This window comes from Cricetulus griseus, chromosome 2 (genome assembly GCF_003668045.3).
Source record: "Cricetulus griseus strain 17A/GY chromosome 2, alternate assembly CriGri-PICRH-1.0, whole genome shotgun sequence".
NCBI lineage: Eukaryota > Metazoa > Chordata > Mammalia > Rodentia > Cricetidae > Cricetulus > Cricetulus griseus.
Window position 1 is genome coordinate 29678136 of NC_048595.1, and position 14032 is coordinate 29692167.

Sequence of the window (14032 nt, forward strand, 5' to 3'; positions counted from 1 at the left end):
CTCTCTGAAGGCTGTCTCATTGACACACAGGCTCTCTGAAGGCTGTCCCATTGACACACAGCTCTCTGAAGGCTGTCTCATTGACACACAGGCTCTCTGAAGGCTGTCTCATTGACACACAGCTCTCTGAAGGCTGTCTCATTGACACACAGGCTCTCTGAAAGCTGTCTCATTGACACACAGGCTCTCTGAAGGCTGTCTCATTGACACACAGCTCTCTGAAGGCTGTCCCATTGACACATGGGGAAAGTTGAGAAATTGGAGCTCAGATGGCTGCTACTCATCCCTCAGGTCCTGCACTTCTGTAGCCCTGCATGCAAAGGATCCCGGTGTGTGTTCTCGTCACATAGACATGCTAAACTCATACAGGGGATGACCCTGGGAGCTGCCATGATAAACAGGCTACACTTCTCAATGCTACCACATGACTAAAGCAGAGACAACTGTTGAGAAGTTCCATGGGGGAAATCGAGGTCCCAGCAAATGCACTTGGGTGCCCCCACCCCCTTTCCAAATCCAAGTCAGCACAGAGCATCCACCATTCTGCAAAGAAAAGTGGTGCTTCTCTTTAGCCACTTCCAGCAGCAGTGTCTGTTTTGGTGTGGCATCCCAGGACCTTTGATCCACTTTAGACAAAAATCACATCCATTTTCCGAAAAGCTTTCCAGATCAGCCTGCTGGTGATATGGCACATGCCTTTGATCCTAGCACTCAGGAGGCAGAGGCAGGCAGATGTCTGTGAGTTCTAGGCCAGTCTGGTCTACATTACAGAGTGAGTTCCAGGACAGCCAGGGCTACACAAAGAAACTTTGTCTCAAAAAAAGAAAGAAAAGAAAAGAAAAGGAAAGGAAAGGAAAGGAAAGGAAAAGAAAGAGAGAAAGAAAGAAAGAAAGAAAGAGAGAGAGAGAAAGAAAGAAAGAAAGAAAGAAAGAAAGAAAGAAAGAAAGAAAGAACTCAACAAAAAACCAAAAAACCAAATTCTGTCTGGAACAACCAAGACAGAATTTCTTGTGCTGGAATCCCTGGCTCTTTATTTCACAAACCCATAGCACAGAAGTCTGGAAGTGAGAGCCAGTTCAATCCAAGAGTATTTAAAGACACACATCATTAAGGGAGGGTGGCCACAGAGCTCAGGGTCAGTCTCCTGATAAAGTTCCCAGGATGCACTTGAGTGCCCCACTGTGTCCTGAAAAAGGTGGAGAGGAGGATGTGCCTGAGAGACACGATCTGACCATACCCTGTTACAGGCAACAGCCTGGACCAACTGTATCCTGTACATCAGGACCTGTGAGCACAGTCATGTAGCTGAGGTGCCTGTGCAGCTCCTGGACCCACTGAAATTGTCAACAACACTGTGGGTGTGTAAGTAGCTAGGTAGGGAGGAGGACACATGAGGATAGATTTTCACTGCAGAAAAAAACATAGGCCAAGGTTCAGAACCCACCCTCAATGATGTCTGCTGTGTCTCAATCTGTCTCTTGACTTTTGGGCTGGCATGTGCTGTGTGCCCACCATCTTTTAGTGCTGTAGGACACTGTCCATTCCTTCCTCTCCCTTTCCACCTGCTTCTGCCCAGATGTGCCTGTCCCTTGGCTCTGCCCAGCACATCTGTATTCCATTCATCACTGGACCAGGACTCTAGAGAGAGGACAGGAAATACTCCTCACATCCGCTCACCCTGGTGCTTTTTAAAACCCGCCTGTGGTCACTGAGCCCATAGCCACAGAGAGGATTTTTTTTTTTTTAAGACTAAACATACAATTAAAATCTCTGTTGGGTTTTGGGGACAGTGCTGGGCGGCTCCCCACCCCTTCTTTCCGGAAACACAGATTTTGGCATTTGAAAGTGACAAGTGGCTGAAATGAGGCTACCCTAAATATACCATTCTGGGCACATCAGTGCAGCTGGGGAGCGGGTTTTATTCTAAAATCTTGGCCTTTCCATAGGGAGCACAGTTAGCTTCCATCCCGAGCTCTTCCTCAGCTATCACCCTAGACTGCCAATACCTTCATTCACCTCCAGCAGGTCTTGTATGGGGTCCCTTAGACCACATGGCTCCCACTAACACAGCCTTGCTCCCAGCCCTGGATTTCAGCCAAACCCACTGCTACACCCAACAGCCATGGTCTACAGACAACTGCCCTCTGCCTAGAGCATGTTTGGCCACTGCCCAAGACACCTTCTTGTCCATCAGTTCAGATGTCACCATTTCCTCTTGCTTTCTGCCTGCCTTCTTCCCTTTGTTCTCTAGCAGATCTTTTGTCCCCTAGTTGCTGACACTGGTTGGTCCCTCCCTCGCTTTCCTAAGGTCCTTCTGTTGCTGATCTTGTAATGTGGCCTGCGCTCTGCACATCTCTCTCCCAGGACACTGAGGAAAACTCAAACAGAACTAACAGCCCAGATCAGCTGACAGATCTGAGCTCCCCCACCAACCCTCTCATCAAGGACAGGCTCTGGAGTCCTCTGTCCCACTGAAATTCAGACAAATTATGTCCCTATAGTCAGGTTTTCCCGGGAACTGTGGTAATTTTCTACCTTGGGACCAATGTCCATCTCACTGTTGACCTAGGAGCTCTGAGAGGAGGCACTGTGATTCATTGCTGGGTCCAGGGGCTGCAGAGCACTTGCTGAGTTTCCCACTATACCACGTCCTGGGGCCTGGTGTGCTTCCCAGAGCAGACCACAAGCTGTGTGTAGAGCAGGAGCAGGCCCCATCCAGGCTGCCTGGGGTCCTACTATTAGCACAGCCATATTGACTCCTAGAGATGACCGTGTTCCTACATTGTCTTCCAGTGGAGCGCGACCGTACCCTGGACTACCAGGAGCCACACTGGAAGGAATTCCTCTTTGACCTGACCCAGATCCCTGCTGGGGAGGCTGTCACAGCTGCTGAGTTCCGGATATATAAAGAGCCCAGCACCCACCCACTCAACACAACCCTCCATGTCAGCATGTTCGAGGTGGTTCAGGAGCACTCCAACAGGTACCTTCCCTCTGCCAGGGTGCCCACATCACCTCATGCTCTCATGGTCTAGGCTCTGGCAGGGCCTGTCCAGAGGGTGCATTTCCAAGAAAAGAAAGGGGCACCTGCTGGGAGAGGCACCTCAGACATGAGAATGGGGCTTGGCCTGAACTCCCTGCCCTGCCAGTGACTGTGGAGCCATCAATAGGTCACAGCACTGAGCCATGGAGCCAGTGTCCCCACCAGCACACGGACACAGTAAAATGTCAGGGGTTGGTTATCTATGGAATGTGGAGGCTCTGTGTGACCTAAGGAGGTCAGTCCAGAGCCAGGCAGGGAAGGGGCTCTGAAACTGATCCCCAGGGCAGGCACAAGATACAGGCAGGTGTGCCAACCTCAGCCTTGGTTAATTGTTCTTTCATGTCCACAGGGAGTCTGACTTGTTCTTTTTGGATCTTCAGACGCTCCGATCTGGGGACGAGGGCTGGCTGGTGCTGGACATCACTGCAGCCAGTGACCACTGGTTGCTGAACCATAACAAGGACCTGGGACTCCGCCTCTATGTGGAAACCGAGGATGGTGAGGCTCCAGGCCTTAGCAGGGAGCTGCCCTGGGGGTCTTGGGAGGTGGTTCCAGCAGAGGCTGCCAGCCTAGTACACAGAGCCCTCTCCCTGGGCCATACTTGGCCTTTCTTGAGAACTCGGTGGGTAGAGGGGTGAGGCCCTGGATGGGGGAGGCCCCAGCCAGGCTGCCTTCCTGCTCCTCCTAATAGCAACTGACCTCCTGAGAGCCAGCTCTGGTATCCTTTGGGGGAGATGGGGGCCGGGGGGGGGGGGCACGGGAAGTGAGGTGGGGGGACTTCTCCATGGGCAGCAGGCTCCACTCTGAGAGGTTCTGTACTAGGAAGGAGGGGTGGGGGATCTGCACCCCACGTTCTGAGTGTTGTAACTCAGTATCTGAGTCTCAGTTTCCTGGCCTACACAGGTTTATAGTCACTGATTCACTCACAGGGTTTTTGTGGGACATTTCCTTTATGTCGGGTAGTGAGGACAGAAAGGGCAGCTGGGGTCCAGCAAAAGGCTGGAAGGATAGCTTGGAAGGAGAGGGGCAGAGAGGTGTCAGGGGTCACTCTGAGTTAGGGAAAACTGGCAAGGTACTTGGAAAGTTTAGAGCCCTTTAACAGCAGTGGGTGACAGATGTGACTGTGGCTTTAGAAGACCTAGCTAACTTCAGCCCCTCAAGGAGGGGAATCCTAACCCTGCCCCCAGGTGCACTCTCCTGGGTACCACAGGGCCACAGCGCTGGCAGCCAGTTGTCAGCAGCATTACCAAGGGTTTCCAGTGCCTGTCCAAGATCTTGTGAGACAGGCCAGGCCACAGGGATGGACAAGGCGGTCCTCAGTGTTTAGACCCGTGGCAGTCACGGTCGGTGTCCTCCCTGCTCTATGACGCAAAACAGAGGTGGCGTGGGGCAGGCTCACAGGGTGCACCCGGCCTTTCCCCTCTCTGGGAGGCCCGTGGTAGGTGGACCATGGCGGCGCTGAGGCTTCTGGCGTGGGCGCTCCCGCGCGGGGTCTCCGCTTGCCGCCCACGGCCTGCGCTGCCACACCACCTTGCCCTCCGCTTTGCTAGCGACCGCTCCAGCAACCGCAGTGGACGGGTCTACTTCTACACCGATCCGGTGAAGGCGCTGGAGGGCGTCAAGGATGGGTCGACCGTCATGCTCGGGGGTTTTGGGCTGTGTGGCATCCCCGAGAACCTGATCGCTGCGCTGAAGACCAAGGGCGTCAAGGACCTGAAGATCGTCAGCAGCAATGTGGGCGTGGATGACTTCGGCCTGGGCATCTTGCTGGCCTCCAAGCAGGTCAAGCGCGTGGTGTGCTCGTACCTGGGGGAGAACCAGCTGTGCGAGCAACTGTACCTGTCAGGCGAGCTGGACCTGGAGATGACTCCGCAGGGCACCCTGGCCGAGCGCATCCGCGCAGGTGGCGCCGGCGTGCCCGCCTTCTACACGCCTACGGGCTACGGCACGCTGGTGCAGGAAGGGGGCGCCCCGATCCGGTACTCGCCCGAGGGTCACCTGATTACCCTGAGCCAGCCGCGGGAGGTGCGCGAGTTCCAGGGCCGCCACTACCTGCTGGAGCATGCCATCCGCGCCGACTTCGCCCTGATCAAGGGCTGGAAGGCCGACCGCTCAGGCAACGTGATATTCCGGGGCAGCGCGTTCAACTTCAACGTGCCCATGTGCAAGGCCGCGGACATCTCGGTGGTGGAGGTGGAGGAGATCGTGGACGTGGGCTCTTTCCGCCCGGAGGACATCCACGTCCCCAACATCTACGTGGACCGCGTGATCAAGGGGCCGAAGTTCGAGAAGCGCATTGAGCGCCTGACTACGCGCGACAGTACACCAGCGTCTATGAGCAAGCAACAGGAATCCTCCAGGACGCGCATCATCAAGCGCGCAGCTCTCGAGTTTGAGGACGGCATGTATGCCAACCTGGGCATCGGGATCCCTCTCCTGGCCAGCAACTTCATCAGCCCCAAGATGAAGGTATACCTGCACAGTGAAAATGGGATCCTAGGCTTGGGCCCGTTCCCCTCGAAAAATGAAGTGGACGCCGACATCATCAACGCGGGCAAGCAGACGGTGACCGTGATTCCCGGGGGCTGTTTCTTCGCCAGCGATGACTCTTTTGCCATGATCCGCGGGGGACACATCCAACTGACCATGCTCGGTGCCATGCAGGTTTCCAAATACGGTGACCTGGCCAACTGGATGGTGCCAGGCCAGAAGGTGAAGGGCATGGGCGGGGCCATGGACTTGGTGTCGGGTGACAAGACCAAAGTGGTGGTCACCATGGAGCATTGCACCAAGAAAAAGCAGCCCAAAATCTTGGAGAAATGCACCATGCCGCTGACCGGCAAGCGCTGCGTGGACCTCATCATCACCGAAAAGGCCGTGTTTGACGTGGACCCGAAGAAGGGGCTGACGCTGGTGGAGCTGTGGGAGGGCTCGTCACTGGATGAGGTCAAGGCCACCACAGGCTGTGCCTTTAAAGTGTCCCCCGACCTTAAGCCCATGCAGCAGATCAAACCTGATGCTTGAGGAGTTCTGACCCCTCCCTCCAGGGCTGATTTGTGACCATTGGCTTCCAGCTGCCAGATGGTATCTTCTCAAGAGCCGAGTGATTTTAATTAAAAACCCCAAGCTGAGCCTGTGTCTGGTGCCTAACTAAAGCCCTGCACTAAAACAATCAAGGACACTGGTTCCGGGCTCCCACTTTCTGTGACCTTCACATACAAGGCTCCAGATCATCCCATGACAGGTGTCAACACCAGTGCTGCTGCTCCTAACTGAATCATGAGGCCTGGAGACAAGCACGGGGTGGGGTGGGGTGGGGTGCCAGGAAGGCGGGGGCAGGAACAAATCCAGAGTTCACCTGGTGCCATTTACTGCTGCACGAGATGCAGACCTGTAGTTCTGTGAGCAGGAGGAACTCTGGCTTCTCTTCCTGGGCCCTGGATTCTGCTCCTAATTTTGTTTCTCCAAATCTGCCCCCACCCGACTTCCTCCGGGAAGCTGCATAGGTGTTCCGAGAAGGGAGGCATGCAGGCAGGCCTGTCGCCTTTAGATTGGGACTAAGGGAAGATGGTTGGTGCTGATACTCCACCTGGAAAACCCGCTGTACTTTAGCAGTTCCGGCATGTGTCCACAGAGGCCTGGGCTCAGCATGCGTGGTCTAGAATCTAATCATTGCCATGGATGGATTCTCACCTAGTAAACTGCAGTGTCTCCTGTTGTCCCTACAGTACTGACATTCTGTTCTGGAAGTCCAGCTGGCCTCCCTTCCTTACCCCAATGTGGCAGCTCTGGGGTCTGTCATTCTGAGTCTCAGGGTGAAAAGTGAAAAAAGTTATAAAGAGGTGTGTGTGTGTGTGTGTGTGTGTGTGTGTGTGTGTGTGTGTGTACCCTGAGAAAGCACCCCCACCATGCTTTTCTGTCAGAGCTGGAAAGCCTGATGGCCTTCCACCAGATAGGGTCCTATGTGATGATAGTGACAAGGAGCAGAGTTGGGAGGGAAGGTGCACTCGGTTTGGACATGAGCAGCTTCTCTGGGTCTATCAGATACAGGACTGTGAAAGAAAGAGCAGCATCAATCCCCATGGGCTTCTGCCCACCTCACCCAGTCTCTGCCTTGTCTGGGCAGGGCAGGAGTTTTTTGGCTCTGCAGCTGCTTGGTCCAGGCCTTGAACAGTTGATGCCATCTCTGGGTCTTAGCTTGTGCGCCTGTAAAATGGGAACCTTGGTTTAGCTGCATCCATGGGCTCTCAGTCCAGCTCACCTTGACCTGAGAGCCTCCAGAGGTCCCCAGCACCCATGCAGGCTGGCTTTGCACTCTACAAGGCTCTTCATTACACAAGACCAGTGACATGATAGGAAAACAAATGTGGCTGGGGGACACAACCCAGGGGACACTGATGGCCTTTGTGTTTCTCAGAAGCCAGGGCTCTGGGACTCCACAGTAAGTAGCAGGAACACAGGGCCTGTTCTGGGTCCAAGCCTGCCCCTTGTGTCACTTGTAGGGCCTGACACTGTGGCTTTCACTGCCCTTCCTGCTGCCAGCTGCTCCATCCTCCCAGTGTGTGACCCTGGGGCCCTCCCTGTCTGTCTCCTCTGCCTGAAGCTTCTCTGCCCCCTCATGCCCCATCTGCTGTCCCACCGTCTTCACTCTGGGCCCCATTCTTCCTGCCTGACCTCCCTGGAGTCTCTGTCCCAGGCCATGCCTCTTGTCCCACAGCTCTCTGTCACAGTCCTGGGATGGAGTCCCACAGGCCTACCATGTTTGTTAGTGGCAGGTGAAGTCATAAGTCAAAGGTTGTGTTGGGCTTTTCTTTCAAGTGGCTGGTGGACATCTGTAGAATCCAGTTGCTCACATACGACCTTTAGAGTGGACTGCCCACCACAGGCGGACAGCGGCCTTGACTCAGTGTGTAATGAAGAGATGAAGAGCCTTGTAGATTGCAAGTGGAACAAACAGTCCTGAGTGTGCACACACAGAGGAGTGTTGTTTCGCCATGGTTTTGTGTTGGGATTTTACCTAAGGCTTCATGCTTACTAGGCTGGTACACTACTGCTAAGCTGTGGCCTCAGCCCTTTGGCTTCTTTTACATTTTTCCAGCACTGGGGTAGAACCCAGGACATTGAGCATACTAAGCAAGAACACTGATCCACATTATTGTCTGAGATTTTATATATGCACCTACATGCATGTGCATGTGTGTATCAGTGCCTGTTACATGTCAGCTGAACAGTGGTGCTGAGTTTCGTGATATAGGAAGTGAACATTGTCGAGCTTTAGTGTAAGGAATCTCATATGGGCACAAAGGGAAATGGTTCTGAGTCCTAGCATGACACCAAAAAAGGAACCTGACTGCCTGGTGGGAGGTGACCCCACCCAAAGTGAGCTGCTGAGCGTGGGTGGTTTTCCTGGAGAACGTTCTAACAATGGGAAAGGTTTGCAATGCTAAGAACTGTTTACAACTTAAACCAACAGGACAGAAGCAGCCCAGGGTATGAAAGGAGAGCTTTGGAGCTGTGAAGGGAGTTTATGGTCTCTTTTCCTTCTTGAAAGTTCCTTATCCCCCTGTGGTTATTACACTCTTTACCTGTTTTTATTTGGTTTGGTTTTATTTGGTTTGGTTTGCTTTGGTTTGTATTTTTAATTTTTAGTTGTTTGTGAGGTTGGTTGTTTTTTTGTTTTTTGTTTTTTTTGTTTTTTTTTTTGAGACAGCCTTGGTGGGTCTGGAATTCACCTATGTAGACCAGGCTAGCCTCAGACTCATAGAGTTCTGCCTCTTTCTGCCTCCTGAGTGCTAGAATCAAATGTATGTGCCTCCATGCCGAACCTTGTTTGATTTTTTGAAACAGGCTTTTATGACAGGCCTTGACTGACCTCCAACTCAATATGAGTAGAATGACCTAGAATTCCTCAATCTCCTGCTTTCCTCTGCTGAATGCTGGGTTTACAGGAATGTGCCAACACACCAGCTTAACATGCTACTTTTACAGCTAGGGCGGAGGCCACTGACGGGGGACCACCAGCATAGCCAGAGCTGATGCTGGAGGCTTTGCTCTCCCTGGGTTGACATCTTCAGTCCTTAGTGGATCAGAGAACTCCCCACTCCTTTTATAGGTTCCACTCTTCCTGTGGACAAGCTCAGGTCTGTCTCTCTGAAGCCCCTTCCTTTCTCTGAAGCAATCGGCTGGCCTGGTGAACACACACTGGAATGAGCCTGATGTGACCCCAACCCTGGGCTTTGTGACCGTTCTGACCTCTGGCCCTGCTCAGCCTGGGGCCTTGGCTGTGACTGCACTGCCCTTGGATGATCAAGTTTGCTACGCTGGGAGAAAAAGCCCCAGCGATGTCTTGCAGAGGCTGCCATGAGCTAGTGTGTCCTGACCTGCACATTCTAGTCCCCAGAAAGCACAGGAGGAAGTTGGGACCTGGCTGTTAGATCACTGGAACAAGGAAATCTGGGTCCTGAGCATCACCAGCAGTGAACTCTGTTCATCTCTGAGTGACTGTGACTTGGGTTACAGTGAGGACCAACTGAGGAAAGTAATGGGCGAAATCCTTGACACCTGCCAAATGTTTCCCATCTGTCAGGTTAGCAGCAGCAGGAATGCCTGTGGATACTGAGGTCCCTGTCCCTGCCACGGCAGACCTGCTGGCCAAAGTGCTTGGGATGTTCTCCAGATGAGGAAACTGAGGTTCATGGTGCCATGTCACCACCACCAAGTCTCTCTCTCTCTCTCTCTCTCTCTCTCTCTCTCTCTCTCTCTCTCTCTCTCTCTCACACACACACACACACACACACACACACATATATCTCGGTCTCTGTCTCTGTCTCCCAGGGCACAGCATGGATCCTGGCCTGGCTGGTCTGCTGGGACAACAAGCACCACGATCCAGACAGCCTTTCATGGTCACCTTCTTCAGAGCCAGCCCAAGCTCTGTGCGGGCCCCTCGGGCAGTGAGGCCACTGAAGAGGAGGCAGCCAAAGAAAACAAATGAGCTTCCACATCCCAACAGACTCCCAGGGATCTTTGGTGAGGGTGGGGTTGAGCCTCATCCGAGGCCTCTTTAGAAAGTGATGGCCTGCCAATGGATCTAATTGCTGAGCCTGGCAGGGAGGGGGCTGTGCCTGGCTGGGAGGGGGCTGTGCCTGGCTGGAAGGGGGGCTGTGACTGACAGGGAGGGGGGCTGTGCCTGGCAGGGAGGGGCCTGTGCCTGTGCCTGGCTGGGAGGGGGGCTGTGCCTGGCTGGGAGGGGGGCTGTGACTGACAGGGAGGGGGGCTGTGCCTGGCAGGGAGGGGGGTCTGTGCCTGGCAGAGAGGGGCTGTGCCTGGCTGGGAGGGTGGACTGTGCCTGGCAGGGAGGAGGCTGCAGTCAAGAGTCTGCAGAGGAAAGCAGAAGCCATGTATGCCCAAATGCCAGTGGGGAGCCACTGAGGACTGTTGAGCTGGGATCCAGAAGTAGAACTTGTGATTCCAATGGTTTAGTTTCCTGTTGTCCTTCATTTGTAAATGTGCCTGTCATATCACCCCCACATTGGGAGTACCCACGGCAACTCCATAGAGCAGGATCCCTGAGCAGACTTTGCACCTTTTTGTCCCCCACAGATGAAGGTCACGGCTCCCGAGGAAGAGATGTTTGCCGTAGGCATGAGCTCTATGTCAGCTTCCGGGACCTCGGCTGGCTGGTAATTTCTGCCTCTCCTCCATGAATGCCACCTGCAGAGCCTGGTGTCTCCAGGGTGGGGGTGGAGATACTGTGCCTTTAACAGCGCATAAAAACTGTGGCGGCAACCTGAGCCCTCTGCCCAGTAAACTGTCAACAGGGAAACTGAGGCTGGGTGGGCAGGGCCTTTGGGCTCTTCCTGCTACAGCTGCAGAAGGAACGGGGGCAGCTGTGGAGGAGACAGCAGAGGGTGAGGTGTGGAGGACTGAGCTGGGGTCCAGCCCTGCCTGCTGAGGGTGGCTGAGGGGATGAGGGTTCACAGCCCCAGGTCATCCTGTGTCTATGGAAGGACACTGATGTGACTCCTTTTCCCACCCACAGGACTGGGTCATTGCCCCCCAGGGCTACTCAGCCTATTACTGCGAGGGGGAGTGTGCCTTTCCACTGGACTCCTGTATGAATGCCACCAACCATGCTATCTTGCAGTCCTTGGTCAGTATCACAGTAGCCAGCTGAGAGAGCCAGGGGGCGGGGCAGATGGTAGTAAGAATGGCAACAAAGAGGGACTTTCTCTGCAGACTCAGCTACCGGGAGAGTTTGATTCTGGAGCCTCAGGAAGAGTTGTTGCTCACATGGGCGTCTGTGCACAGACACTTGAGCATGCATTCACTGTACACGCACAAGTGGGAGCCTGTGAACCTGTGTGTGGGCCAGACTGACATACCACAGCCTTTGTGGTCCCACTGGGGCACACATACAACAGATGGACACCCCATGGGGGCCTGTGTGACCTCAGTGCACGAATGCCCAATTGACATGGTGGATTTCACCTCCCTGGTGTGCACATATGCTCATCCATCCTGCCTGGCTGGTGGGTCTCCCCCGTGGGCTCTCTGCTATTCTGGGCCTTGGTTCATTCCTGATGCCTTTCCCTTATATATCCCAGACTGGATTCAGACTCAGTATGTAGCCAAGGATGACTTTGAACTTCTGACCCCCCGTGTGCCCCCCCATCTCCAATCCAGAGTGCTGGGGTTATAAGTGTGCAGTATTAGGCCTAGTTTCTGTCATGTTGTGGGTCAAGTCCAGGGCTCCTTGCATGCAAACAGGCCCACAGCAAAATGAGATCTATCCAGAGCCATGCCCCTGTCGCTGGTTTTTGACCCCACTTCTTTCCTGGCTGTTCCTTCAATGGGTAGCACTGGTGAACCTTAGGTTCTGGGCCATGGAAACAGGTTCTAGCAGGAGCCACACTGCAGCCTGTATTGACAGGCGTTTGTGTTTGTTGACTTTGCTGTCCAGACTTTCTAGAATGTTCTTCCTGGAATCCTGGTGTCTCACGGTTTTGTGTTAGTCTAGCAAGAAGCTATGCCAAGTGATGCCCTGGAATGAGCATCATAAATTAAAAAGAGCTGTCTGAACTGACACTAAGGCATCCTTTCACCATGGCCACTGGCAGTTGCTAGACACCTGGAACCACTGTCCTGGGAGGAGCAGCCCCAGGTGACAGTGAGATATGCAGTCATTAGTTTCCTATTCCCAGAAGTCTTGTTTCCTCCCCACTTTGCTCTGGCCTCTGTTTCCCCTGTTGACAATGGCTCAGCCAAAGCAAGTGCTCATGGCCTGCCTCGCAGCAGCAGACAGGACAACCCCTGCGCCCTGGGGAGGCTATAGTAAACATATAAGCAAAGCAACAGTGACCGAGTGGAGGACCATGTGTTCTGGGGTATCGTGGCTCACTGATGATAGAGGGAGCCTGGCTTGGGCATCTGTATCAGGAGCATCCAGGACGTCGACAGAAAGGAGAAAACCAAGCCGGGCAGTGTGGTGGCGCATGCCTTTAATCCCAGTACTCAGGAGGCAGAGGCAGGTGGATTTCTGTGAGTTTGAGGCCAGTCAGGTCTACATAGCGAATTCCAGGACAGCCAGGGCTACATAATGAGACCCTGTCTCAAAACAAAAAACCAGACAAAAAACACAGATGCCTAGTTTGTAGCTACTGAATGAATATATACTCCACACCATCACCTGATGATGCCTAGGGCTGTGGCCAGTGTGAGAAGAGAGAGGTGCCTCAGCTCCAGTGTCCCACCTCAGAAGAGGCTCCCTCTGGATTCCAGCCATTTCAGCCGCCCTCCCTCCCCTCCTCTCTGTCTCTCTGTCTCTCTGTTTCCCCCCACCCCTGACATCTCCTAGTTCTGTCACATGTATTTATGGATGGAGAGGTGGCAGCAGCCACCCCCAGATCCCAGTCTGGCTGTATGTCACCCTGGAGGCCTGTCCTCCTCCTCAGCCTCAGGGAAGCTGCTGCCCCCCCCCCATACCAGGCCCATCAGCTGGACTGCTGTGCAAAGGCTGAGGAAGAGGGTACCCAAATGTAGACCATGTAGTTTAATGTAGACCAGGCTCCTAGGACCCAGAGAGCCCGAAGAGGCTGAGGGCAGCTGAAAACACACACACACACACACACACACACACACACACACACACACACACACGGCTCTATATCTGTTAGTGATGTATTAAAGCGCAAAGCAGTGTGGGGCCGTGAGGTTCCAGAAGAGGCACCTCAGAGGGCACCCACGGCACCCAGTGCTGGGGGCAAGCAAAGTTGTCTGTGTCTGGGCAGAATTGGATGAGACAGTGGACTGGGGCCTGAGTGCCAAAGGGTTTGCGTGCCAGGCCCGCTAAGTCATGTGGCTGGGGACTCATGTGCTCTGAGGTCACTGGGCAGGACTAATGTACAGGGAGGGAGCTACTCTAGCCAAAGGTGGAGAATGACCTTGGGTTGGTCAAAGGGGCTAAGACCTTCTGGAAAGGAAGCAAGTGAGAGCTGGGGCTTTGCTGGGGAGGTCTTTGAGGAGGGCACCAGGGTCATGCCCTTGTCTGCATCGCCTCCCTCCCTGCCAGGTACACCTGATGAAACCAGATGTCGTCCCCAAGGCGTGCTGTGCACCCACCAAACTGAGCGCCACCTCCGTGCTCTACTATGACAGCAGCAACAACGTCATACTGCGAAAACACCGCAACATGGTGGTCAAGGCCTGTGGTTGCCACTGAGACCCTGCTCAACAGCCTGCTTCTGCTACCATCCCCATCTGGCCAGGCCCCTCTCCAGAGGCAGGAAACCCTCATATGCTATCATAGCTCAGACAGGGGCAACAGGAGGCCCTCACTTCCCCTGGCCACTTCCTGCTAAAATTTTGGTCCTTTCCCAGCTCCTCTACCCCCTTCTTGGGGTTTGTGGCCTATTGCCCTCCCCTTCCCAATCTCCTCTACCCCAAGCACAGACTGAATGCACACGGCATCCCAGAGCTGTGCTGACTGAG

At 54.1% G+C, this 14032-nt stretch overlaps 2 protein-coding genes across 2 annotated transcripts in view; both read left to right on the plus strand.

Moving 5' to 3' along the window:
- Window positions 1-13763, plus strand: part of Bmp8a (bone morphogenetic protein 8a) — a 30381-nt gene extending 16618 nt beyond the window's left edge. The window contains exons 2-7 of the mRNA XM_027399189.2: window positions 2794-2983; window positions 3393-3541; window positions 9878-10072; window positions 10646-10725; window positions 11085-11195; window positions 13614-13763. Coding sequence (XP_027254990.1) covers window positions 2794-2983; window positions 3393-3541; window positions 9878-10072; window positions 10646-10725; window positions 11085-11195; window positions 13614-13763 — 875 coding nt within the window. The remainder of the gene's footprint in view (window positions 1-2793; window positions 2984-3392; window positions 3542-9877; window positions 10073-10645; window positions 10726-11084; window positions 11196-13613) is intronic.
- Window positions 4493-6161, plus strand: LOC100772647 (succinyl-CoA:3-ketoacid coenzyme A transferase 2A, mitochondrial). The gene has a single exon (XM_027399188.2). The coding sequence runs from the start codon at window positions 4493-4495 to the stop codon at window positions 6065-6067; it is 1575 nt and encodes a 524-aa protein (XP_027254989.1). The 3' UTR covers window positions 6068-6161.
- Window positions 13764-14032: the final 269 nt, after the last annotated feature.

What these genes read in the sequence shown, in the direction of transcription:
- LOC100772647 (XM_027399188.2), top strand. Translation starts at nt 4,493, where the DNA reads ATGGCGGCGCTGAGGCTTCTGGCGTGGGCGCTCCCGCGCGGGGTCTCC.